Source organism: Penicillium argentinense, assembly GCF_028826775.1.
Source record: "Penicillium argentinense strain IBT 30761 chromosome Unknown utg000005l_segment0_segment0, whole genome shotgun sequence".
Lineage (NCBI taxonomy): Eukaryota > Fungi > Ascomycota > Eurotiomycetes > Eurotiales > Aspergillaceae > Penicillium > Penicillium argentinense.
In genome coordinates, this window is record NW_026622664.1 from 1972546 (window position 1) to 1998326 (window position 25781).

The following is a 25781-nucleotide window of genomic DNA, read 5'->3' on the forward strand; positions in this document are numbered from 1 at the left end:
ATGCGGCTAATTAGTTTGATTGCCTCAGTACAACCGGAAGCGCCATTGAATCAAGCGTGCCTGCGGGATCTGCGAATAACGAGTCCTGAGGATGACAAGGGCCGCATCGAACGAACCAACGGAGGGTTACTCCAAGACTCGTATCGCTGGATTTTAGACAACGAGCAGTTTAAACAGTGGCAAGCAAAGCAGAGCAGCCGTCTCCTCTGGATTAAGGGCGATCCCGGCAAAGGCAAGACAATGCTACTGTGCGGGATCATCAACGAATTGACCCAATCAATCGGGTCTAATTCAAATATCTGCTTCTTTTTTTGCCAAGCTACGGACGTACGAATTAATAATGCAACAGCCGTGCTTCGTGGCTTGATATATTCACTGGTCGTGAAGCAGGCATCGCTTCTCTCCCATGTACGGAGCCGGTATGATCAAGCTGGAAAGACCTTGTTTGAGGATATAAATGCATGGAATGCGCTCTCTAAGATCTTCAACGATATTTTGAAAGATGCGACCCTACAGAATACTTATTTGGTGATCGATGCGCTAGACGAATGCACAACGGACCTCCCTCTCCTTCTGGACTTGGTCGTCCAGGAATCATCTACCCACCCGCGCGTGAAGTGGATTGTCTCGAGCCGCAACTGGCCTGGTATCGAAGAGCGTCTGGATGCTGCAACTCAGACTGCGCCTATCTCGTTAGAGCTAAATGAGATATCCGTATCTAACGCTGTGCAACAGTTCATTCAGCATAAGGTTCACCAATTAGCAGAAGTCAAAAAGTATAAAGATGAAATCCGTGATGCTGTTTATCGTCACTTATCGTCACACTCACAAGGCACTTTTCTCTGGGTCGCCCTAGTTTGTCAAGATCTCAACAGGACATCGCGGAGACATGTCCTTAAAAAACTTAAGGAGTTCCCTCCTGGACTGGATGCTTTATACGGTCGAATGATTAATCAGGTTCGAACGTCTGAGGATGCTGAGGTCTGCAAGCGAATACTGGCTGTTATGTCAATTGCGTATCGGCCTATCACTCTTGACGAACTGACCGCCCTAGTTGAAATACCTGATGATCTCTCCGATGACGATGAAGCTTTACTGGAGGTTATCGCAATTTGTGGCTCGTTCCTCACTTGCCGTGAGGACGTTATTGTTTTCGTTCACCAGTCTGCAAAGGAATTCCTGCTCGAAAGGGCGCGAAGCGAGGTTTTTCCGGAGGACCAACAAGCCGAACATGTTGCAATTTTCTCGCGATGTCTACAAACTATGTTCAAGACACTTCGGCATAATATCCTCGATGCCGAGGAATCCACACACCCACGTTCTCTGGCAGCTATAAAATACGCGTGTGTGTATTGGGTTGACCACCTTTTAAAAGGTTGGTGTGGTGAAGACAAGTATTACAGGCTTGATGATGGAGGCTGCGTGGATCGGTTTCTGCGACAGAAATATCTTCACTGGCTCGAAAGCCTCGGCATTTTGGGATGCGTTCAAGAAGGAATAACCGCTATACTGAAGCTGGAGGACTTACTCCATGTGAGTGATTGTTTAAATTCGGAAAATATCTCGATTTTAATCAGGCACTTCATAGAAAAAAGGAGTATCACAGGGTCTATTACACCGAGTTCAAGACGCGTCCCGATTCATTCGATACTACAGACATGCAATCGAAAGCAGCCCCCTTCAAGTATACAGTTCAGGACTTACCTTTAGCCCAACTCAAAGTGCGACGAGGACATGTTATCAGAAAGAGAAACCAGATTGGATTTTGAACAGTCCAGTAGTAGATGAAAGCTGGAGTTTATGTCTTCAAACCCTCGAGGGGCATAGTCATTGGGTCGACTTGATCACCTGGTCGTCAGATGGAAGCCGACTCGCATCAGCTTCGAAAGATAAGACTGTTAGGATCTGGGATCCAGCCACCGGCCAGTGTGCGTCCACCCTTGAGGGGCATAATAGCTCGGTCACGTCGATTGCCTGGTCGCCAGATGGGAGCCGACTTGCATCAGCTTCGGAAGATAAGACTGTTAGGATCTGGGGTCTAGCCACCAGCCAGTGCGTGTCTACCCTCAAGGGGCATAGTAGCTGGGTCGCGTCGATTGCCTGGTCGCCAGATGGAAGCCGACTCGCATCAGCGTCGGAAGATAAGACTGTTAGGACCTGGGATCCGGCCACCGGCCAGTGTGCGTCTACCCTTGAGGGGCATAGTAGCTCGGTCAAGTCGATTGCCTGGTCGCCAGATGGGAGCCGACTTGCATCAGCTTCGGAAGATAAGACTGTTAGGATCTGGGGTCTAGCCACCAGCCAGTGCGTGTCTACCCTCAAGGGGCATAGTAGCTGGGTCGCGTCGATTGCCTGGTCGCCAGATGGAAGCCGACTCGCATCAGCGTCGGAAGATAAGACTGTTAGGACCTGGGATCCGGCCACCGGCCAGTGTGCGTCTACCCTTGAGGGGCATAGTAGCTCGGTCAAGTCGATTGCCTGGTCGCCAGATGGGAGCCGACTTGCATCAGCTTCGGAAGATAAGACTGTTAGGATCTGGGATCTAGCCACCAGCCAGTGCGTGTCTACCCTCAAGGGGCATAGTAGCTGGGTCGCGTCGATTGCCTGGTCGCCAGATGGAAGCCGACTCGCATCAGCGTCTACTGATATGACCGTCAGGATCTGGGATCCAGCCACCGGCCAGTGCGTGTTCACCCTTGATTTTTACTCCTACAACCTCCAATTCGATAAAAGCACGCCCAACCATCTCCACACAATAATTGGCACCTTAAATTTAGGGTCCACTGAGCCTGTTGCGCCCAGCGCCAGTCGTTTGACCCTGCCAGGAATATACGGGTTTGGCTTAAGTGACTGCTCTTCCTGGATAACCTTTAATGGATCAAACCTTTTGTGGTTGCCTCCAGAATATCGGCCGTCCAACCCTTCTTCATTTCGTATATCTGCAGCAATGGTGGCAATCGGTTGTTCATCAGGTCGTGTCATATTCCTCGCACTCTCAGAACACAATCCCCTATCTAGCGTATAAATAGCATTTATGTCACTTCAAATCTACCGATTTTCCTTCTTCATCAAAAGCGGAAGGTTTGCCTTTATGAGGTTCGATAACGATTTGGTGCTCAGTGCTAGCACTGATCAACGCCCGCAGTTTTTTGATGGAGTGCGTACTACCAGCACCTTCCCAGGAACCAAAAAGGACCCTAAGTCACGTGCAGTTACCAATACCCCCAGCATCCCCCAAGACTTTCACGAAAAATAACTGGGGACGCGCGCTGCCGCACGCCATGGCCCTGAAACAAAACTACGTGGGAGACGATGGGTATTGACATATTGTGGAATTTAGAGTGAGATTTGTGTATTACCCACTTGCCAAGAATTTCTTTTCCATGGCCTGCTTTTGAATATTCCATACAGGTTCGGCAAGAACAATCAATTTGTCTCCAAATAACTGCATGACCTCTTCGATTGTCTTGAAAGCATCATACCTTCCAGTCGAGTCATCAGGTAGGTTCACATTGAAACTCTGAACCGTGGATGTTCTCCATGAATTTCGCAATTGGCGAAGTAGATCGCTCGCCCTCTCATGTCCAGAATCCACATCCTTTGCCACGAGATAAAACGAGCTGCGATGAGCGTGACTGACAGTTGGTTTGAAAAGAGAGATCTTGGAAAATTGACTGAACGATTCAAGAAGTCGGATCATAGGGGGGCTATACACCTGATGCAAGAGCACAATCAAAGTCCCACCGCGTTTGATTCTGCGTAATGCGATTGTGAGTTGGGCGGCAGTGAGTCTAGCGGGTTCGTGCCTGGAACCCCCTACTCTCGTATGAGTATGGAGAACCTGTCCATCGCAAAAAACAATATCGAAGGCCTGGCTCTCATAAGGTATATAATCCGAGAATTTAGATGCATCTGTATATTCTTGGGAGACCAGGTGAGGAAATCCAATCTCAGCAGCAAGCATGGTGATATCCATAAACTCAATGTTAATGCGCCTATTCACTTGCCACTTTGGAAGTAAAACGTCATGTCCACCTTCGGATTTCGGTAAGCTTAGCCCACTAATTCTGGCCAGTCGGTTATATTTCAGCACTGTTGCGGAATATCCCCCAGGGGCCATGCAGATATCGAGAGCTTCTAGGTTGATTGTCTTTGAACTAGTCGGGATGATTTTCTCTTTATTTTGCATCTCATCCCCAACTCTCGTCATCATTTTATAAAAGTATCTCTTTTGCTTCGTATTAGGAGAAGTGGCGCGCTCCTTTTGACCTTTGAAGTATTGATCTGCTTCAGGGCTCTCTTTAACCTAATTATTCGTTATATATCAGTAATTATACGGGAATCAGATAAACGGTCCATTAACAGTACCCGTTGTTGAACAGCCATAAGGTCCTGAAAGACTTGCGATCTTGCACTGAAGAATCCCTTGACTATTTTATAGTCTTCATTGAGGTCGGAATCGACTTCTGGTATTTCCCCAGTCATGTTTGTTATTCCTCCTTCCGCCATAACTGCTCTGGAAACCTGCGGTTGTTCAAGGCGACAAAGTGGAGCATTAAGAGATTCGGATGTTGGGGAGAGAGACGGAGACAATTTATCTGAACAGACAGGATGACGTGGCAGGAGGGGTATCTAACTTGGTAGACAACAAAGCGTGATTGTCGTGCGTTAGATTGCAGAAACACCAGCAAGTATGTACATTTTTTGGCCTTCAAGGCGGCCAATCAAAGCCGAGAGAGGAGGAAATTGGCAACATAGATTTGTGGGGCGGTTTGCGCCGTTGACAAAAGTTTCACTCATTTCTCACTCCAGGATCTAGAAAAATAATCACGTGGAACTTGATTCACGTGCATTCCCAAGTACAAAGCTAATAAGCGTGAGCCTTGGCGCGAAATTTAGCAGATGTCTCCTCGGCGTCAACTCCACTTTAAGTCCGCCTCAGGCACCCGGGTTTGTAAACCCTTCCACTCCGTTCCTTCGTTTCAGGGCATATGCCAGGCGGGGGAAACACAAGTCAAGAAAATGAACGGGAGACTAGGTAGAGCGAACTAAGAGCTGTGATACCACGCACAACAAGGAACAGAAGAGGTAGCTAGTAGAACGGCAACAACCAGAATGAAGCCTGCGACAAAGGCACGTGCAATTCCAAATACCAGACCAATGAGAGCAAAGTGTTCACACGAAGATGGACCATCTCCCATCACACAAAAACTCAGCCACCTGGCAGCCTCAGGCACCCAGGGTTTGTAAACCCTTCCACTCCGTTCCTTCGTTTCAGGGCATTTCATCTGCCCACTGAGCAGAGGGGTGAGCAGGGTGAGCATGGAGGACGCGCTTTCCCTACGGTGTGTCAACGACGCTCTTTGCCCCCTTCCACCCTCCCTCCCAAAATGGCGCCTCGGCTCTCTCCATCCAAGCTGGAATTGATTCGTGACATGATCCATAGCGGATCCCTAACTATATCACAGATGGCCGAAGGTGCTAAGTGTAGCGAGCGCTCGATAATCAATATTCGTAATAATCTTCGCCTTTTCGGAAATGTCAGAGCTCCCTTGACTCGTGTCGGCCGGCGACGAAGCACCACGCCTCCGATGATCCAGACTCGACAAGGCATATCAGGAGGCCATGAAGAAACTCAAGGACGAAGCGAAAGAAAAAAGAAAAGCTGTCAACAAGGCACAGAAGAAGGCTGCAAGGAAACTAAAGGATGAAGCGAAAGCAAAAAGAAAATCCAACAAGGCAGAGAAGATGGTTGAAACAAAGCTCAAGAATGAAGAGAAAGCAAAAAGAAAAGCCCTCGAGAAAGCACAGCAGGAGGCCATAAAGAAACTCAAGGATGAAGCGAAAGCAAAAAGAAAAGCTCTCGACAAGGCACAGCAAGCGGCTGCAAAGAGGCTCAATGATAAAATGAACGCTTAAGAGAAAGTACGACGTTCCTTAATACTGTCAGTATATGGATCTCCATTGAAAAGACTGCTCGCATTAATTCCATGGGTTTGAAAATTATGTTTGCACGTAAGTTATTCGAGACAGAGCATATGCCGTACAATCATTATACGACAGCGAACTCTAGTTACGAGTATCGTCCCAAAGCGTTGCTACAATAAGGTAGGTCAGGAGACCAACTACGAAAGGTGTGGAGATTTGCCGAGGATAGTTCGAGAAAGAATTGAAAAGAATAGAGGCGGCCAAGGCCGAACATTTACCTCCAGAAGTCATCAATCCCGGCGGCGACGGAGCGAGGGCACTGCTACCGATAGCCCATCATCTGTCGCGACGAGAGATCCAGCCATGAGGTATCCAGCCATAAGGAATCTAGCGGCCATATCTCCAACAGTTCCAATAGCCACAGCGAGGACGGCACCCATGATAGCGACATCCGCATCTTGAGTATTCCGGCCGACGTGGAAGACAAGGTTGCTGAGCGCCTCTCGAGCTACATGATCCCTGCTGTGAAGACAAGATTGACCGCAAGCGGTTGCTTGAAATCGGAGGCTCATGTTCGTGCCAGCAGTAGCGGATCTCTGCAGTAAGGCTCAAGGGGTAAAGCGCATGCTGTCCACAGAGATCGAGCGCACGCTGCAGCAACTATGGGCTCAGATCTTCAACCTCGACCCGGCAAGTATCGGTATCAATGACCCCTTCTTCCGGCTCGGTAGCGACTCTACAGTGCTGACCGTTATTGCCTTCCATATTCGGAAACAAGCCAATACTCTTTCAAACCCCAATCACATTATATCCTAACCTAATATGGATTTAGCGTTAAATACCGTTTTTGTATATACATAGTAATAATCTGCAAATTTGACGTTCTGGTCATCAGACCAGGGGTGCGATACTTCAGACCGAACGCTCTAGCCAATATACATAGCTTCAGACCGGCACGGCTATTTGCCACCCTCTATAGTGATCGGTGGTTATTTAACCGCTTCCCGTTCTGCGGGCTAAAGCGAAGTATTCAGAAACCAAACCCCGTATACTAAAGCCCTACAAGCATCTATTTCAGGAGCACTCTATAACCCGACGGCAGACTTCTAAAATTTCGTACCCCTACAGAGACCTCCGGCTATCTGACCTACTAAAGGACAGAAGCGAATCGATAAGGGGACACGGCACGCCATTCAATATGCATATATTATCTCCGCTTATTCTATCTTCTGCATTTATCCTCGCTTTTACATCCGCTCAACAAGGAGGCAAGCCTATACCATGTAACATCGTTGAGCCTGTGCAAGACTGCTACGGTCGTTGCAGTGGTTCTTGTTATAATGCATGCTACGCAGAATACCTAGACTGCTATTACGGCGGCGTGCATACACCTCAAGAGTGCCTCGATACCTACGATCATTGTAACTCGGACTGTAGCTACAACAGCCCCTGTCGCCAGTGCTGCAATCAGGCTGGAGCCACGAAATGTCACGCTAAGGAAGCGGGTACATGCTGTGCTGCTGCATATGGAAAATGTAGCGGGCCCTGAATTTCTTGCGCACCATCGTGGTAGGAGCAGGAATCTGTACGAGGGGTTGTTTTGCTGCTGTCTGATATTATGAAAAGTGCTTTTTACGTTTCGCTACTCAAGATTTTTCCTGTGCTATCTCTTCGGTCTTACTCCATATACTGGGCCATCTTTGCCATTTCTGTGCGATGTAGTGAGTCTACTCTTGCCGTATATCATGTGAACAATCGTCTTACGTTGCCAATAGGCGAAGTTTCTCGCTCCCCGTAAGCGATTTAAGTGTCTACAGCTGCTGGATTGGGAGGAGTGTGGACGAACGACGCCATAGTGGTTGGGCCAATTTTTTGGCTAGGAAGGAGAAGAGGGGGGTGCGGCTTCCGTTCATTTTTGGATATGGAAAAATGGTTAATTTTGGATCTGTAACAGAACAGGAGTATACAGGCTTTTACTTTTATTGTTATTACCATGAAAACATGGAACAAGTTTTAAATACGGGAAAACTATATTAGGTTTAGCTTGTCATGCTGCGATGCATATATTTTTTCAAGCTCGTCTACTTCATATATCACTTTCCATCGGTGATGTTCCTCGAAACAAGACTATCAGTAGTCTCCCACGGAGAAAAACTTCTCTCTTCCCCTCATTACTTCTACTCAATAGCCGCTGCTGCTCCTGAAATTACTATGCAGAACTTCGGTCTTACCCCATAAATTAGCTAAAAAGGGAAAAAATAGGAGCGGGGTTTGAAGCCGTGCTTGGTTGGACCGCTCGTGATAGATTGTGAAATGGTGCCTCCCGAGAAAACCGGCTTCGGGAGAGGGCATGGAGGTGTCTGATGTATGGAATTTATAAGTGAAAACATGCCAGAAATTATTATGTAACCTACATAGGAAGGAATAGGTACATAACTCCCGGAAGGTCTCTAAATATAGTCTAGTGGGTCTTAGTCTAAAGAGCAAAAAATCAATAGGACAGTGGAGCGGTTGCACCAGTTTCACAACGTACTGTAGCAAAAAGGCCTAAGTCTTTAATCTATGCTTCTCATGAGCATGCCTCCTCAAACCATCTTCATGCTCCACTGACATTTTGCAGTACTTGCAGTGACGGTCATCCAGATGTGTAGTCCTAAAATGACGAAGGAGATGTTTATGCCGAGAATATTGTTTCATCCGACGGTCCTCCGATTCTTCTAGGTTTCCAAAACATTGGAAGCATCCTAGTGGTTTAGCGGCGGCCTGAATGTGCTCTTCTGCTCTTCGTAAAGCAGCTTCGCGTGGCAAATATGACATAGGGATCTGTGTAGAAGCTGGTGTAGGGGCGCTGTGTGGTGAAAGACTATCACGGCAAGTGGGGTTCTTCGGTCTTCGTCCTCTTCGAGGCCCACCTTCTCGCACGCGGCAGTACATGCGAACAGCTTCAACTGCCTCATTGCGCCGTTTCCACTCCCGCTCCAAAGACAACGAGGTCGGCCATGTCATCAGCTTTTCTAAAAGAAATATCTGCTCTGGCAGCATGTTTTCCTCAGCTACCAGACGCTCCCTGGTTTCGTCATCATGAACTGCCGTTCCCGCAGCAAGCTGTCGCTGAATATCCTTAACTGCTTGGCTGCTATCAAATTCTTCCCTAACACGCTTGCGAAGATCGTAAAGAAGCCGACTGCGTGTGTTGATTACATTCCTTTTGAGTTGTTCATGTCGATCCACTTCTCTGCGACTCTGTTTGCCGGATTGTTTCAGTTTTCGAGCGAGCCCATCACGTTTGTGGATCGCCTCTTGTAGCTCCGGCATTGCTTCAACACCGGCTTTCTGGGCTTCAGTAAGCTCGCGAGGCCGTCGAGTGTCAACCCATCTCCCCATCCGGGTTACCGCTCTCATCATCGCCGAGTCAGGTTCGAGACCCCTCATCAATGCCTGCATGTCTGTACCGATGCGACGCGGGAGATAATGGTTCAAAAACGTTCGAATACTGGCGTGTTTTATGATTAAGTTTTGTTGGGCATCGCTCACAAGTCCTTTCCCTTCTTAGTCCTCTTTCTCGCCTTCTCACAATAGTTGAGAGCCGGTTGACTTACTACTCTGATTGAGGATTGTCCCACCACCGTAACGGTTGCAGTGTGTGCAAAGATTCGGGAAGCCAGCAATTTCCCCTGTGGTTTGATACTGCTTTCCTAGAGCAGCAGACGAGATTGGTTGATCTCGAACAATTTGAATGACGCCGCGTGTCGCTATAACCTTACAGAATACATAATGATTTGCCTTCTCCGCTTTCAGTGGTAGTGGTAGCTGCTGCCGGCCATCTTCTAGCCAAAGTTTCCTTAGGTCATCCCGGGATTTTATTGCGGGGGCACGGAAAGCGTCGTCATCGAAAAGGATACCAAGTAAAAACTCATGCGGGCTCAACATAAGTGACGGATCATGGATGATCTCGGGGATGATGAAAGTGTTGCTGCTCGTCGTCAGTGGTCTGTCCATATGGGAAGCGATTTGTCGTATAGAAAGCGTTCATCAACCCATACCCTTGTGTCACGCCGAGATGCGTTTTAGCAAACTTGTAGGTAATTTCGAGTAGAATGCGGGGCGGCCCCCCTTTTGGATCTCGTTGGATCGAGCACTGCAGGTGCTTGTATTGGAGCTTTCTCATTGCACTGATTCGATTCACCGTAAAGCATGCCATAAGATTGTAAAGGCATTGTTGCATTCGTTGAAGTCCAATATGGAACCGCTTTTCCATCGTGCGGAGAACCGTCTCCTGTAGGATAATGACATCCTCAATATATAGCGGCGGCTTCTCTTTTTCATCGGTGATCAACCCTTTCGCTTTCACTATTTTCCGAATGCTCTTCAGAAATCATTCCGTCAGTAATATGTCCACCATTAGAAAATTGTATTCCAACCTTTCTCATTCTTCGTCCCAGATCATGGGGCATTGGGACCTAGTTGGTTTTCTCGTAATAGCGGAGAAACATCTTCCAGTACGTATCAAGAGTACTGGCTTTTTTAATGCCTTTTGCACGTCGCCTGTCCCGACCCCGCTTTACTTGAAGTCCCCAGTAGAGAAACTTCGTGAATTCTCTCTTTCCAGCCGCCCGAAGGGCGTGTTGAGGGTCTTTCCATCTCAAGTCGGAAGATGTATCCTGTTTTTGGTGCTGTTTCCGACAGAATCTAGGCACTAGTTAGTTAATGGCTAATGGAGGATATTCACGTGTTCGTCCCGCTTACCTTTCCCAACGATTCTTCATAAACGCAATCTGGGTCTTCGTACCTTCTGCATAGCCATCACTGTCGCTATCGGATGAAGTGTCGTCCGTCTCGATATCTGGATCTGTTGTAGATTCCCCTCCCGCGGTATCACTTGAAATTCTGTCATTGCTCTGCCGTTCTTGGACCGTTATTATGTCGTCAAGCTGTATTCCTAGCCTAGTTTTCTTTTTTCGCCTTGTGTGGCGAGCCCGACTTCTTCTGTCATCATCAGATATACCGCTGGGGCTGTTTGATGACCCTCGGCTACGCCCACGTTTATGGGCGAGGGAAAATAGAAAATGGCGTCTACGGCATGACACCGAAGGAGGTTCCGGGGTTGACATGTCGGGTTCTGATTCAGCGTCACTGCCGTCGGACTCTGTGCGAAATGATTCGGAGTGAGGGCCTCCATCGCAAGATCGACTCCGATGCCTCGCCATCTCGTCGTGTTGGTGGAACAGATCGGACAGACCTTTAACGTAGGGAGATCTAGCGATTCGAGGAATCCAGCTTTAGAGGTCAAACGCGGCAGTTTAGTATAGATGCGAGTATATTTAAGAGGGAATGGGATGGATCTAGAAAAAGCATGATCATTCTAGGGGGTCAGAGGTACAATTTATATAGATAAAGAATAATCTCTCTTACTAGATCCGAGGAAATAATTTTATTTCTATCTCCAACTGACGCTACATATTGAAAGACATCGGGGTTACAGGAATCGGCAGGAAGTGGGAGGTGAGCCGAGGGTGCGTGCGGGTGAGCGCTACGTGAGTGCCAAGGGAGCGCGGGGTGAGAAGCGGGTGATAACTGGTGATAATTGGGTGATAATTGGGTGGGTCGCTACAAACGATTCATGGCCGAGAAACTGACGCTAGCAGTCGGGGGCGCACTGTTGGGTGGGCTACAGGCGCATTAGCGTGTGCGTGGGCAAGTCGCTTTGAAGGCCGTGGCATGAAGCTCCAGGGCCGGTGACGCTATTTTCGGCGTCAAACGACGCCATTTCCGGCAGCTCCGGCCCAAACAGAAATATACATATAGGAATAGTACTTATTGTAGCGGGGGATCTAGTGGCATATATCGGACTTGGCTATTTTCGTTTTGTGGGTTTGTTTCTCTAGTTTGCCGAAGGATTTCTATAGAAGAGTGGACGGCGGAGAACGCAAAGGGAAGCAACCAACGGAGAATACACAATGCTAGGAGCCAGGCCGTGTTTGTACAAAGTCATTCATTTTGATTTGCCTCATTTTATTTCCTGCCATCAGTCATAACGTTCTTCTGATTCGTTCGATACGGTAGCGGCACTACTTGCTACCACGAAGAAGGCAAGCCCCATGATTCAGACTGGACACTATCGGGGTAGATTCGCTGATGGTGTTTGTGATGGAAACCTGTCGGTACAACAATGTATGGATAACCTCAAGTGGTATTGAACTCTCCAACTAACTAAAATGATGACAATCTATCCACGGGTGCGGACATGGATGGCTCACTCTAATATGCACTTTTGTTGGTATGCTTCGTACCATCGGCCACATGACCGTTTTGGGAATATTACCCGGTAAATCCATGTATTCAACCTTGGTATTCGACATTTTGTTTAGTTGCGCCTACGCCTCTATCTGTTGCTCTTCTCATGCCTCGACCTGCCTGTGCCGACCAGGCTGCCTTGAGCTTCCCCGCTTTAACTATTATATACCCTTTACCTAATAAGTTTTACAAAGCCCGGTTTAATGTCTTTATTAGCAATATCACCAGAAGGACTTTCAAAGATAAATATCTCGCTCCGAATGCCTATCCCACTACACAATCGAACAAGTACTAGATCAAGCCAACGGCGTTCAAAGACCAGAAATCGTAGAATCGTCGTACGACAACAGAAGCTTTGTTGTTTAAATATATACTGAACCAAATGTCATATAGCCCTCCGAGTCCATGAGGTTCGAATTATATTTGGTTATCCAAAGTACAGTGTCGATTGATTGTATGGTGCAAATAGCTCCTGAAAAAGCCTAGTATATATGATATGCGCAGTGGACGAGAAACAGCACCTCAAGTCTACATGATCACATTGCCGGCTAGCAATTAAAGAAGAATTTAACCATAAAGGGTGGCTTACAGGTTGTTTAGGTGCTTGACCAACCAGATCAACATGTCCAAATCGCCAGCTATTACACGCTGAAGAATCTATTCTACTAGCTCATTCGATCAAGAGATGCCCGTAAAGTGTAGCAGTTGTGCATGGAATCTTTTTTTGGCCATGAGGTCATTGTACAACATTACTTCGGAATCTAAAAGAGCAAAAAGCCAAAAGAAAAGAAAAGGAAAGCTACATGTCTGAACAAGCTCAAGCCGTATAGACTAGTATGTATTACGGACGAATGAGGTCAAGCGGAACCAATTCAGGATGAAATGGTTGATTGAATAGAAAGCATGCGGTCGAGGGCATGTTGAAATTACCCTCGGAATATGCCGATACTCGGCGGTCACAACGCCAGAGTTGCAAATTGACAAAGAATTACATACAAAAACCAAGGAAAGGTGGTCTCTTCTGTGACCAATCAGTTGCTAGCGGTAGGTTACTGCTCCATGCTCTGACACTACATATCAGCTGAACCATGCTCGTCAGGCCAAAGTGGCGCCCTATTCACACTAATCCTCAGGACTTCAGGTCTTTTGTAATGGCCAACCGCATCTGTCAGAACTTTGCAAATCGAGATATGTGACAAATCGATTTCACACTGAACGAACAATTCGGTCGGTCCCGTATGAGGACCAGCAAGATAGGTGGCGTTGGGGTGGACAATGGCAGACCAGCCGCCTCCACCTCCTGGAATTAACTGGTCAGGATGCCCCAAGTTATCTGTAATCCAGTCCAAGCACCGGTCATCGACAAAATCGGAGACAGCGATAGTAAATACTTGGCCGCCCACAGCGTGCCCCTTTGTCACTGCTTCGGTTTGGAGATCCACGATTTCTGCATGTGCGGCAATGGCTGAGAGTGCCGGCCAAGCTCCAACATGTATCTGTTCTCCGTCCTCCAGCAAAGCTTGCCGCGCTCCATTCATAGAGTTCTCTGAGCACAAGAGCCCGCCAATTATATAGCCGTCATGCGACGAGAATGCTCTTAAACTCTTCCCACCACCCTGAGCCCACACAATGCGTTCACCGAGAGTTGGTTGCAGCTTCCGATGCACTCCTAATACTGACCCTCTGCTGTCGATAAATATCTGAGAATTGAAAAGAGCAGTACCACCCGAAATACGCTCTGAGAAGCCAAGACTAATAGCCACTTGGTGGTTCTCGCAGGCTGTTCTAATGCGATTGATTTCGGGTCCATCCGCTGTAACGCTTTCGTTCCCATAGGCGGCGACAGCCTGGAAGAGTTGGACTGGTGCGAATATATGGACAAAATACTACCCGCCGTAATTCTATTAGTCATGAGACTCAAGCGCACGTAGCTGTGAAGCGTGGAAATATGAGCGCCTACCGGGTATCCGGGCAAGAATGCCTCTGAAAAAGCCAAGAAGTCGATGGAATCCTGGGCTGCTTTTTCGATCAAATGTATGATCTTTTCTGTTGTCGCCTCTTTGTCCATGTAAATAGGAGCGGCGTGAACCGCAGCAATTTGGTATTTTGCCCCCATTGGTGATATTTCCGATGTAGGTGGGTTGGACCAGTGACTAAATCTGAACGGCTCATCGTCCTCTCACTCTCCTTCAAATAGCTCCTTTATAAGCTACGTTCTGCCTATGAAAAGTTAATGATCGTGGTACTGGAACAAGCTATTCGGAGCTCGGCGTCTATAATATGCCGATATTCCAATAGACTGGGTACTGGGTCGGAGTTTACGCATACGTGGGTTGACGTTGGAATGTTGTGGTCTGCGGAATATGGAGAAAGACCCCATCACCGGAATACGTAGAGTAGCAATGAGTCAACCAATGGGTCACGAGGGCCATGTGTCTGTGAAGGGCCAACCGTAAGTCCGGAAGGTGGGCCTAATTTATGACGAGACTTCCGAAGGACTACGTCATTCCGGCCACAAGTTAGGACACCGCTCACCCACCAGGTAAGGACAAGGTTAACACCGGTGGCAGGTCTGCAGAGCGGACTCATCATATAGCCCGCAGGCCGAAACGCATCTCTATTCTGGGAATTCACAAGTTGCCGGATGATGCCAAGTGTGCGGAGCGGAGCCGTGGATTGGCAGATTTAATTTCTAAAGGCTGGTGTGACGGAAAGTGGAGATTCTTTACATTTCCAACGAGAGCGAAACCCTCCTCAACACCAACATTTCGAACCTTTTTCGAACCTTTTTTAACCTCGGTGGATTTCAAACCATCGTATGGTAAAGGCTTGTAATCACTAATGTTGAGTTAGTGTCTAGCGCCGATAGGGTTGCTACTTAGTTAAATATGCTGACAAGGCAATTACCTACGTCTCACAAACTATCGCAATCTTCTATACATTGCCCCCGAAAAAGTGAGTTATCATGCCTAGGGTACCGTCTTATCTACCTAACGAGGTCTTAGGGAACGCACACAGAATATGACTGGCATCAAAGGATACCTCGTTGGGGACATCCCGGCCCAAGCGGCTTTTACTTCGGAAATCGTCATCAACGGGCTTCCACCTCTCCAAGACATTGTAAACCAACAGGATGTTCAACGCAAGATAATGGACACCCGCCCCGGTATGTACCTGAAGTATCTGCCAAACCTCTACGACCCGGTGAACGGTCAACTGCGAAGCGGCGGGGCGTACTTGTTCGACACGACTCAACAGGCAGCTGAGTACTGGGATTGGACTACCAACGTCTTTGAGGTGAACAACGTCAAGTTTTGGAGTCAGTCTTTGTTCAGGTCTACAAAGCGCTTCGTCTGGGAAGTCATTGGAGCGACCAACTTCGCGCCAGTCGACACTCACGCTGTTGGCAGATACCAACGCTGGACCTACGATGGGGCCAATGTTGAGAAAGAACTGCAACGCATCTACCCAGAGCTTAAGAGGAAGGCCGAGGATCAGGGAGCAGTCGCGATCTGGCTCCTGCATTCCCCCGGAGAAAAGCAGATCGGTATACAGCTCGCTTTCAGCAAGGTTGAAGGAGCCGACCCTGAAGCAGTTGGACACAACTCTTTTGCTCGCGCTGTCTCCCAGGTCTCCTTGGATTCCATCTTCCCCAGCTCCATAAAGGCCCAGAAGAGCGTGGATAGGACTAGTCTGTTCCTAGCGATCTGGCTCCCCAGGTCACGTCTTGCAGGTGGGGTACCCCAGTCACACCCGATGTATCCCACGCTTCCTGTCGTTCAAGACATTTAGAGGCTTGCCTCAAAGCATCGACTACAACAGGACACTTCTGCCACCAGGTTCTTTCGAGGACTGCTGGGTATCTCGGCTTCAAAGCCACCCTGCTGCCCCGAATATGGGCAACTGTTGGTTTACGTGTCTGGTCACAACTTAGGAATAGTTAGGAGGGGTTTTTAGCTCGTTCGACGATTTTCCCCGACCTAGTTAATTCCCAATGTTACTATTGCCTGGTTAGATTCATGTAAACTAGTCCCGGACGAAATTGAAGTAAGACGTACCTTCGTAGCTTCCAATTGGGGCCGAACAATGGGGATGACGAGATGCGTACATTACAACTTTTCTTTATTCCTAAAGAGTGTCGCGGGGCGGGATACATAAGCCACACATTAGATAGGCGATTGTCGTGTTGGGAGAGTCAATGATGTACGGGAGGGACTGCCAGCGTACCTAAGAGATCTGACGATGGATATGGGTAGTAATGGAGATTAATCGCTGCTTCTCGCGCTCTCGGGGGCCAGCCCCGCCGTTCTGACATACTCCCAGCCTCTCACGGACCCTCCGGGACTCCGTCTCGGCCCTTTGGCACGTAGTAACCCGCGAACGGCCCTAATATCTAGTATATCTTGTTTTGGGTTACTCCATTAGGGCTGCTAGCATTTCTGGTATACAACATCATGATTTTGAGATTTCATAGCCAGGAATCTATCTTTTCCTTCAGAACGGCGATTTTCAATAGTAAAATTCTGCCATAGCCACGTATCTGCCTCTAAGATATAGACGTAGGTGATTCTAGAGTGCCTGACGGCAGCTAGGCCGCAAAGGCTCCATATCTAAGCTCGGTTAAACCTTGCTCATACACAGTTGCTGGGACACCCCCTCTCCACACTCCCTCAACTGGCAAATAAAGATGTCGCGCATCGGACAGCACCGAGACAATGTCTCCCTTGACAAGAACCAAGTCTGCCTTCTTCCCGACTGCGATTTCCTCACGATCAGAAATCCAAAAAAATTGACGTGCCGTGTTGGAAGTTTAAAACTTGACACATCTTCAGATAACATTCCAATCTCATGAGCAAACAGGTGCATCTCGATGTGCATACCAAGGCCGAAGGGGACACCGAATCCAGACCCTGCTGAGTTGCTCCCGGCAATAATAGGGACACTTTCCTGGCATATTTTATGGTGGTCTCATATACGTTCTGGCCAGTAGCCTTGGATCGCTGTGCCCTGGCTAGCCCGTGTGGCCGGTCTGGAGATTTCTGCATCAGCATCCTTTGAGTGAAAGGGTCTTCTCTGAATTGCTTTTGCCATTTCTGCCGCTCAGCAGTCTGTGAAGCGCATAGGCTCAGCGTCGGGTTGCAGTGAATGTTCCTTGACAGCATGAGGGTTGTGAGTTCATCATTCGGGGGTTTATCCAGGAAGACACGCGTTAAACCGTCCTTCGATTGCGACACCAAGACCAGCGTACTTGTAGCCAGGGTATTTCGCTTTATTTGGAGAGGAACTTGTCAACTGCCAGAAATGTGAGCCTTCTTCAAGCTGCCTTGTTCAGCGCTGGAGGACGATGGACGAACTTTCTTCAGTTGAATGATATCCTTCAATTCGTTATGCATGTGGCAAATGATTGTGACACCGAATCGCAAAAGATTGCTCAATGCTCTCGATGTTGCCCCCAAGAGCGTGGATGTGCGCGTCAATCAGTCCCGTACAAGGGTGTGTTGCGGGCGAGAAATTATTGGGATGACCTGTTCATATGGTCCATCTGGCTGACCACGAGCGACTTCGACCACAATCCCGTTGCGAGCAGAGACGTACCCCGTATAGATGAACTCCATAGCCGTCAAAAATCTTGACTTGGTCGATGACAAACGAGTATTGGGACAGCATCATGGTTATCACGAGCGTTTGCCATGGGCATCAGTTAGATTACTACATTCTGGAGGTCTGCTAGAGAGGAAATGGGGACGTATTTATACAATCGGGCACCTACCTAGGCCTTCCGAGAGTAGCTTCGGGATGGGACAGGCCGTTCGAAACTGGTTAGGAAGTTCTTTCGGCTCGACCACGGCTATAGCAAAACCATGATTTCGCAATACCTAACACGTAGACTAATCGACGTCGGTTAAGGAAGATAACTAGTCGGTAAGCTGTTTGGAAGGTACGTATATGTTTGCTTATAGGCTACGATTCCTTCTGACGCTTGAATTAAAGTCCCATAATTCAGTTAGAACTAAGAGTTTCTTCTTGGAAAATGTTACAACTGTCACACTATTTTAGGAGAATAGTAGTCTTCTTATTTACAATGCTTACGACTAGCGATAGATCTATTATCACCGTTCCATCCTGATTGTCCGTCCGATATCTAAAGCGTTCACTGAAAGAGATAACTCTGCACATTATATGGCCATCCCGCCAGTCCGCAAGCTTGTGAGCTTTGCAAAACGCCGTTGTCACCATCGACTGTGAAATCCATATCTAAGCTGCCGCCGAAATACCAAGGATCAAACCGGAAAGGAAAGTCTTGCATGACTGTCTGGGGCTGTTCTTGAGCCTGTGGACAAGCTGGAGACTGTGATTGCTGGGAGGTCAAAGGAGGGTGTACAGTCGTGGACCCAGTGTTGGCAGGGGCGGTTGCCAACGGGCCCCCCGTTTCGGCGCTGCTCTGTGAGCCGTAGCTCTCCATTGCATTACAGAGTTCTCGAATTCTCCTCCACAGAGTATGCGCTGCCTTGGATACACCTGCATATTTTTCAGTTAACCCTTTCGCTAGCCGGAAGCAATAAAGAATTTGATCATCATAGTCAGGCGGCAGATACTGAGAGAGAGCTTGTCGATGCTCTTCAACATAGGCTGTGACAAGGAACATGAGGGCGCAAATGGATGCCAATATGTATTGGTAGTACGGCCGTTGGTTGCGGTAGATAGTTGTGGTGAGATCTAACGTAGTGAGAGCATCCATGACATGAGAAGCCAGCGCTAGGGCTGGGAGTATATGTTTTCTGCTTCCCTGGATATGGGATGTTGGGAAGAAATATGGCCGGAGTAGGAGACTTCGTAGGGACGCAGCTCGGAAAACCACTAGCAGCGCCCAAGGAGGAGGGACGGCCGCCGGATTTGAAATTGAAGATTCTCTGTCGCGGAGGATCTCGTCCCCGACGAAGCTTTGCTCCCACCGTTGGATTTGGAAGACCAGGAGCTCAATGGCGTCATCGTCGATATGGCTGTTACCTCTGGCTGCAAGCATTATAGGCTCGTTGAACCTGTCGCTGATCAAGACGAGCTTGTACATTGCGTTCGTGTAAGGTGCGTCAATCTGGCGGTAACTACGTTAGCTACTCTCTGTTCCTTCTCAACCAATACACATGGGTAAACGTCATCTACGAATCAACCATGATTTCACCTTTCGCAGGTATTGACAGAGACTATTACTCACCAGGTAGGTAGGTGTCGGATTGAATGTGGCATTTGGGAAGTTTGCCGGCAGGCCAGTCATTGCGCTCCATTGGCGATCAAGTATAATGATGGAGGCCATCATTACGCAGACAGCCTTGCGCTCGCCGTCGGAATGAAGAACTTCATCTAGAACATCGCCGTTGTGAAATCCGAGCTCCAACAATATACGCCCAGCTGTGCCACACATCCTTAACGCAAGTCGTGGCAGATCGTAGCAAAAGTAATAGTAACCCTCGGGAAAACCGTCAGTCGGGCGTAATCCTACAGCACAAATGGAAGAAACAGTCAACAGCTTACCAGTAGTAAGACGATGATGGCTTTTTTCATGCTTGCTGTGCCGGACGTGGCCGTTGCATTGGCCGCGTGCTGAACGCTAGAATGCATAACTACCGCCAGTTTTGCCTGGGTCGTATCCACTTGGGCCTGTGCTGCTATTGCTAGCATCAGAACCAAGATTATAAGATCATCATCATCCGGCTGGTTGTGTCCGCCGGTAAAGTGGCTCGAATCGTAAGAGTACCAGACGTCCAACTGCTTTTCCATGCGTTCAGATTCGACGAATGGATGCAAAGCTCCCACAACCTCGTGGTACGTGGATAAGGCGTCTTTGGCGTCTTGCAACGTCAGGCAGGCCCGGAACTGCAATAACTGGTGTCTGTCACTATGCCGTGTTGGTTGCCAATGGCTGGTTGACGAGGTGGTGCCTTCTTCAAAACTTGACAGCATCGGGCGGCGGTGTAAGGGTGTGAGGATACTTCGCTCTCGCAATTTCATCCGCACCAGATTCATGCTGTAGTCCGCGCTTGTTGGTCCGTAGAATACTTGGTTGGTCCTGTTTGATTTAGATCCGTCTCGACCTGCCTGATCTTGCCTGTTTGGTACGCCCATCGATTCACCATCGGAGCAACGATTCTCAACTGAAAGCAGGGCATTTGTAGATGCGTAGCCAGTGCTGCTATTCGGTTCATTGATGGCTTTTGCCATGGGCTTGACATTGTTTAGCTGGACACGGAGACTTGCAACTTGCCCGGTAAGAGAAGGCCCGGGACTACATGGTCGTTGGAAGCTGTTAGCAAAACGAGTGATTCCGACCAGGGCATGCGGAATAAGCTTGATAGGTGTAGGGAATATCATCACTTAAGGAAACGGGGCTATCGGGGATGGCAGCAGGTAGATAGCTTGGCAAGATAGTAGTGTTGTGAAGGACTTACCTTTGCGCTGTAGATTGTGATACCAAATGCGCTTGGTCTTGCGCCCGACCGATATCCTTCTCTTGCGATGTTGTCTGCCGCCCTGGATATCGAAAAATCCTAGTGTCTTGCTCGTAGGTGCAGAGCTGGCTCCGGTTACCGCAGTACCCGCATGGTTGCTGGCCGTCACATCTGCCTTTCCGTCGCCGGCAGGCTGCACAGGCATGAATTACATATGGCGCTCGTCGCTTGCTTGAATCTGTGGTGGTCGAAGGTCCTGCTCTCTTGAAGCCGCGTGGTTCCATCGGGCCATTAGGACTCTCTCAGGAGGGGGAATGGTTGGAAACAGTTTGGTGAGATGAAAATATGGACGAGCGCTTCAAGGTCGGAATGACCGGAATATAGCCATAAAATAGACGGAAAGTGTATAATACTGAACAGAATGTTGAGAAACTGGTCGCCGGTTTAAGCCTGTGACAATTGGGCACAGTGACAGGGTTCAGGCTCTGAATGTGAGGTGATTGGTTGTCCGTTTTATGTTCGATAAAGTGAATCGGAGTAGCCTACAGGATGATACCACCGACAATGCGCTAGTCCGAGGGCGTTTCGTTAATATTTAAACCCTAGTACTTCCACCACTGACCGCTCTTCTACACCGCCTACCTATTCCTACTAGTATACACCCCGCCAGCACGCGCGCTACGCGTAGTAGTATTTAGAATTCTCCCTTTCTCTCTATTTTTCACCTGTGAAGTTATGCAATTACAGTATCGCCTTGTACACATAGATGGGGCTAAAGATCCAAGGGGAACCAATCTGAATTGAGATAATAGAGATGATTGAAGAAAAGAAGAGATAAAAACACTGGCGAGGGGATGTTGAGGTGTCCTTGCCTGCCCCTCTCTGGGGAAGAGGGGTTGAGCCCTCGGAACTCTCCGGGTGTCATAAATCCCTTGATAAAACAAAGAAATCACGACAAACACTAAGTCAATCTTGCTCTAGTGGTTTTCTACCGACCCCACAATACTCGACACAACCCCTCAGCTAAGATCCATTGGACCATGGCTGGACCTCTCTCCGATGAGATGATCAATTTCCTTCATGCCTAACATCCTCACGAATTCCATATGCTTCAAGCGGGGTAGCATCTTGGTTAATCCATCCGCCACCATATCTGCCGTTTTAGTCCATTCAACTAGCAGCCGGCCAGCTTGAACCTCTTGGCGTAGCCAATAGTGGTGGATATCCACATGCCGCAGCTTCGTCTTCAGTTGAGGAGATTCCTTGGTGAGTAGGCCAATTGCTTGAGATTTGTCACACTTAAGGGTGATAGGGTGGCCAGGGTCGAATTGAATTGGTTTGAAGAGACGAAGCCACATCATGAGAGATTTGGCAGCCTCTGACATAGCCAAAAGCTCGGCCTCAGTGGTGCTGGTGGTGACTGTCTTCTGCTTCGTGGCCTTCCAGTCAATTATCCCTCCAAATATCATACAGATGAATCCGGCTGAGCTTTTGCGGTCCGGGTTGTCTCCGTATGACGCATCGCTGAAAAATCGCAGGACTTGGCTCATTTCTTCCTCAGTGGGCGCCCTAAAGCAGATGGCTCTGGTACGCGTGTGATAGAGATAACCAATAACCTGGTTAATTGCATGGATGTGGTCTAACGAAGGATTCGCAAGGAATTGAGCCAAATACGATGTTGCCTTAGCCGCATCCACCCTGGTGGTGGTTGTGGCATATTGGGCAGATCCTACCTTCTGTGAGAATTCGTGCTTGTGTCCTGGTGAAGCCACTCCATCATAGGGTTTCAGCTCTGCGATACTCACTGGTGGCGTATCGAACTTCCTTCCGTCGGTGAGATGATACTTCGAAGCCATTGAGGCAATATAAGTATCCTGGCATAGCCAAATCATGCCCTTTTTGCGGTCCCTGAGGATACGAAGGGTAATGTCCATGGCTTACACAGCCACGAGAAGAAGCTATGCTCTTCTTGAAGGGCAATGTCTCTGCTGTCATTCTCCCAGAGTTCCATTCATTTCTTACATTCAACTAAACTTTAGTCAAATAGCTACACCCAAGCATCTCTCTTGACGATCCGCTGCAAAAATCAACTTCTCCTTGCGAGTTTTGAGAATCCAAGACCTCATGAGCCAAATCTAGAAGTGGAAAGCTACGCGGCTACTAAAACAGTTAGGTGTAAGTATAAATTGAATGCAAAATTACTCTGGCCCACGTTTTCACCTGCTGGGTTATACTGCTATCACCTCTTAGTGTCACATACTTCACCGATTACCACTTCGCAATGCAGGCATCTGGCAGTGAACTGCCACCCAGGGTGGGGCAACTGGAATGGAACGTATCTACCAGATAACACTCATTGCGCCTCGGCCCCTGGGAGTGCTAATGAATCCGTCATTAGGGTAAATCCTGGAAATATCACTCCGGTTGCGGCTTGCATACAAACCCGCTATATACACGGATGGAAAATGTACCGTATCCAGCAGAGCAAAAAAGGCAAGTCATAGAATTTCCTTTTTTTAAATATATTGCTACTTGCTGCTCTCCTGAGCGTTTTCGAGTTCCTTGCAAAACAGCCATCTTGTGTTCATGTCGTACCCTTTTGCCTTCCAATCGTTGATGGTCGAAGGATAAAAGTCGACGTTTCCTCTCAAGGTACTATCATGGGCAAGAATCACAAATACATCATCGGAAGCATCGAGCTCTTTAATGTTGTCTACTGTCTTCAAAGCCGTATCGTAGTCGGAAGTCAGCACAGGCGACAGTGTGAAGACGGATTCGGATTTGGATTCGCACGAGCGATCAGAAAGTCGACTGTGGCAAGACTGAGATGGGCAAGGGAGATACTTTGTAGGCCGAAGCACACCAGGATGGTGGCAAGAATCTCCACCCATAAACACGAACGAGTCCGGAGAGACGGTAACGCGAGCGAGGGCGCATATATGGCCAACGGAATGGCCTGGGCAATTTAGAAGATAGAAGGACCCATCCCCGAAATAGTCCAGGGCGTCGAACGAGCCGATAGTGACAGCTCCCATTTCTGTCTTGTCGAAGGTGATTTCCCGCACGTGGCGGCCTTGGATGTCCGAGTCGAGATTGATCGCGGCTGGGTTGATTGGGTATCCGGGCCAATGGGAGTCCCGGATGCCAGGCCCGACGACAAGGTTGGTGGACGGTGGAAACGTCGACGGGTCGCCGACATGATCGAAATGGGCATGCGACAAGATGATGGCTTCGATGTCTGCACTGCGGACGCCCAGGGATGACGTGTCTGAGTCCAGAATGTCCGAGATGTTGCGCGGGTTCAGGATAGTCGTCTGCTTTTTGACCATGGACACAACGGAGGGTGGAAGGCTTTCCCAGTCCTGCCGGACTCCCAAGTCGAACAGTACGTGACGATTACCGGATGAGATCAAAAAGCAGTACGTTGGCGCTGTCACTTTTGTGAGCCCTGGGAGTGGGGGCTGCCAGAATAGATCAGGCTGTAAATCAAGGGTGGTTCCTCTGCAATCTGTTAGCTCTAATACCTTGGCTAAGGGTGTAGGGGCCTTACGGGTCAATCACTCGCACATCGACGGTCGATGAAGAATGAGGAACGTTCAAAACAGGGGGCATAATGAGCTCATCCTTGCTACTGGAACCTGTCTCCATTGCCGGCCGCCTGCGTAACAGCGCCTGTAGCCCCCACTGCTTGAAGAACCAAGCATTCTCTGTTTTGAATTTGTGCGGGTCGACAATTTGTATCTGGCACGGAACATGTCAGGAAGAGCACACGACTCGATTAATCGAAGCAAAGCACTTACATCGTATCTCAGAATCAGGACAGGAATCAGCTTCTTGATCTCGAGGATGGCAATGTTTTTCCCTAGACAAGTACGACGCCCCGACCCGAACTACGTCTGAGCGTCAGCAAGAAAGAGCATGTCTGATATGAACGGTGGAAGCTTAGACTCACGGTTAACACGCTCTGTTCCAGTCTCTTTCGGTCGTCTCGGCTCAGGCCCAGCCATCTCTCGGGCCTCCATTGGTCCGCATCATCGCCAAAGGTGTGTTTGTCCCGGTTTACCACGTACGGGCTCATCCCGACAACTGTCCCCCCCCGGGAGATATGTCTCACAAACTATCAAGCCACTATCAGGAACAACTCGCTCAAAAGGCAGACAGAATGGAGGATGCAGTCGTAAAGCCTCCAAGAGGCATGCGTCGAGGTAGGGCAACTCCCTAACTTCCTCCCACGAGGGACACGGCCGAGAAAGGCCAGTTCGGCTCTCAGCTGCAAGAAGCTCTTCGTGCAAACGGTTCATCGTGTCTCGATAAAGCAAGAGGTTGTACATAATCGTACACATAACATTTGCAGTCGAATCTGAACCAGCCATAATATTAGAGAAGGTCCAGGCTCTCGGTGCCCTAAACATGGTTTAGCCGGATATAGGGAGAAATACACAGAGAGGATGGGAGGCTTTCTTTACCAGGGCAGAACATCAGGGTTTAAAACCTGTATATTGAGAAATTGGGAGAGCATATCCTTCTCTTTCAAACTATCGTCCTCTTGACGACGGGCCATGCGCTGAGAAATAAACGTGTCGACGACCTTCAACACCCCAAACCCCGTCGGCCGCTTGAACAAGGTGATCAAGGCATTCTTGTTCCAAAGCTCGTCGAACCACGGAATTTGGCCCATCTGACAAGACAACCGTACACATTAGCAACCAGCTGTTTCGTGACTTGTAGCAGAGCGAGAACCCACCGGGGCAACTGTCTTCATAAATGTCCAGATCTCGCCCAGAATCCCATGGACATCGCGGCCTTGTTCCAGGAACCCGTATCGTCGAGAGAACGACAATGTACCCATCGAGTCAAACGCAAAATACTGCAGCCAGTTTCCGAGATCAAACGGCACACTGCTGCCCAGGTACCGGCCGTCGAGCTGTTTCAAGAGCACCGCGAGGGTTTGATCGACCAATGGTTCGAATTTTACCACGTTCGTCATGGAATATAGCGAAGCAATTGGGTTCCGGAGTCTTTTGTGCAGATCCTCATCTTGAGTGTTGAACACCGCTGGCATGGCGCCCTTATTCCGCGTGTAGGGTTTCTGCGTGCGGTAAAAGTCGCTCTAGG

At 48.7% G+C, this 25781-nt stretch overlaps 9 protein-coding genes across 9 annotated transcripts; 2 read left to right on the plus strand and 7 right to left on the minus strand.

The window, feature by feature from the left end:
- N7532_005528 (uncharacterized protein) lies at positions 1-3025 on the plus strand (the record flags this gene model as incomplete). Its single annotated transcript, XM_056618022.1, has 2 exons — positions 1-1343; positions 1774-3025. 2 exons carry the CDS (start codon positions 1-3, stop codon positions 3023-3025), a joined length of 2595 nt encoding a protein of 864 aa, XP_056474181.1.
- Positions 3026-3355: 330 nt separating this feature from the next.
- N7532_005529 (uncharacterized protein) lies at positions 3356-4509 on the minus strand (the record flags this gene model as incomplete). Its single annotated transcript, XM_056618023.1, has 2 exons — positions 3356-4299; positions 4353-4509. The coding sequence occupies 2 exons, from the start codon at positions 4507-4509 to the stop codon at positions 3356-3358; spliced, it is 1101 nt and encodes a 366-aa protein (XP_056474182.1).
- A 1709-nt stretch (positions 4510-6218) lies between these two features.
- Positions 6219-6500, minus strand: N7532_005530 (uncharacterized protein; the record flags this gene model as incomplete). Its single annotated transcript, XM_056618024.1, has 1 exon — positions 6219-6500. The coding sequence occupies one exon, from the start codon at positions 6498-6500 to the stop codon at positions 6219-6221; it is 282 nt and encodes a 93-aa protein (XP_056474183.1).
- Positions 6501-8475: 1975 nt separating this feature from the next.
- Positions 8476-11107, minus strand: N7532_005531 (DUF3435 domain-containing protein; the record flags this gene model as incomplete). Its single annotated transcript, XM_056618025.1, has 6 exons — positions 8476-9467; positions 9528-9901; positions 9972-10294; positions 10494-10617; positions 10675-10859; positions 10934-11107. The coding sequence occupies 6 exons, from the start codon at positions 11105-11107 to the stop codon at positions 8476-8478; spliced, it is 2172 nt and encodes a 723-aa protein (XP_056474184.1).
- A 2244-nt stretch (positions 11108-13351) lies between these two features.
- On the minus strand, positions 13352-14338 carry N7532_005532 (carbon-nitrogen hydrolase; the record flags this gene model as incomplete). The annotated part of the gene is given in 3 exon segments (XM_056618026.1): positions 13352-13387; positions 13398-14108; positions 14183-14338. 3 exon segments carry the CDS (start codon positions 14336-14338, stop codon positions 13352-13354), a joined length of 903 nt encoding a protein of 300 aa, XP_056474185.1.
- A 905-nt stretch (positions 14339-15243) lies between these two features.
- N7532_005533 (uncharacterized protein) lies at positions 15244-16014 on the plus strand (the record flags this gene model as incomplete). The annotated part of the gene is made up of 1 exon (XM_056618027.1): positions 15244-16014. The coding sequence occupies one exon, from the start codon at positions 15244-15246 to the stop codon at positions 16012-16014; it is 771 nt and encodes a 256-aa protein (XP_056474186.1).
- A 1685-nt stretch (positions 16015-17699) lies between these two features.
- Positions 17700-20950, minus strand: N7532_005534 (fungal specific transcription factor domain-containing protein; the record flags this gene model as incomplete). The annotated part of the gene is given in 6 exon segments (XM_056618028.1): positions 17700-17855; positions 18398-19315; positions 19436-19687; positions 19753-20503; positions 20690-20859; positions 20879-20950. 6 exon segments carry the CDS (start codon positions 20948-20950, stop codon positions 17700-17702), a joined length of 2319 nt encoding a protein of 772 aa, XP_056474187.1.
- A 2244-nt stretch (positions 20951-23194) lies between these two features.
- N7532_005535 (MBL fold metallo-hydrolase) lies at positions 23195-23995 on the minus strand (the record flags this gene model as incomplete). Its single annotated transcript, XM_056618029.1, has 1 exon — positions 23195-23995. One exon carries the CDS (start codon positions 23993-23995, stop codon positions 23195-23197), a length of 801 nt encoding a protein of 266 aa, XP_056474188.1.
- A 1133-nt stretch (positions 23996-25128) lies between these two features.
- Positions 25129-25728, minus strand: N7532_005536 (uncharacterized protein; the record flags this gene model as incomplete). Its single annotated transcript, XM_056618030.1, has 2 exons — positions 25129-25344; positions 25411-25728. 2 exons carry the CDS (start codon positions 25726-25728, stop codon positions 25129-25131), a joined length of 534 nt encoding a protein of 177 aa, XP_056474189.1.
- Positions 25729-25781: the final 53 nt, after the last annotated feature.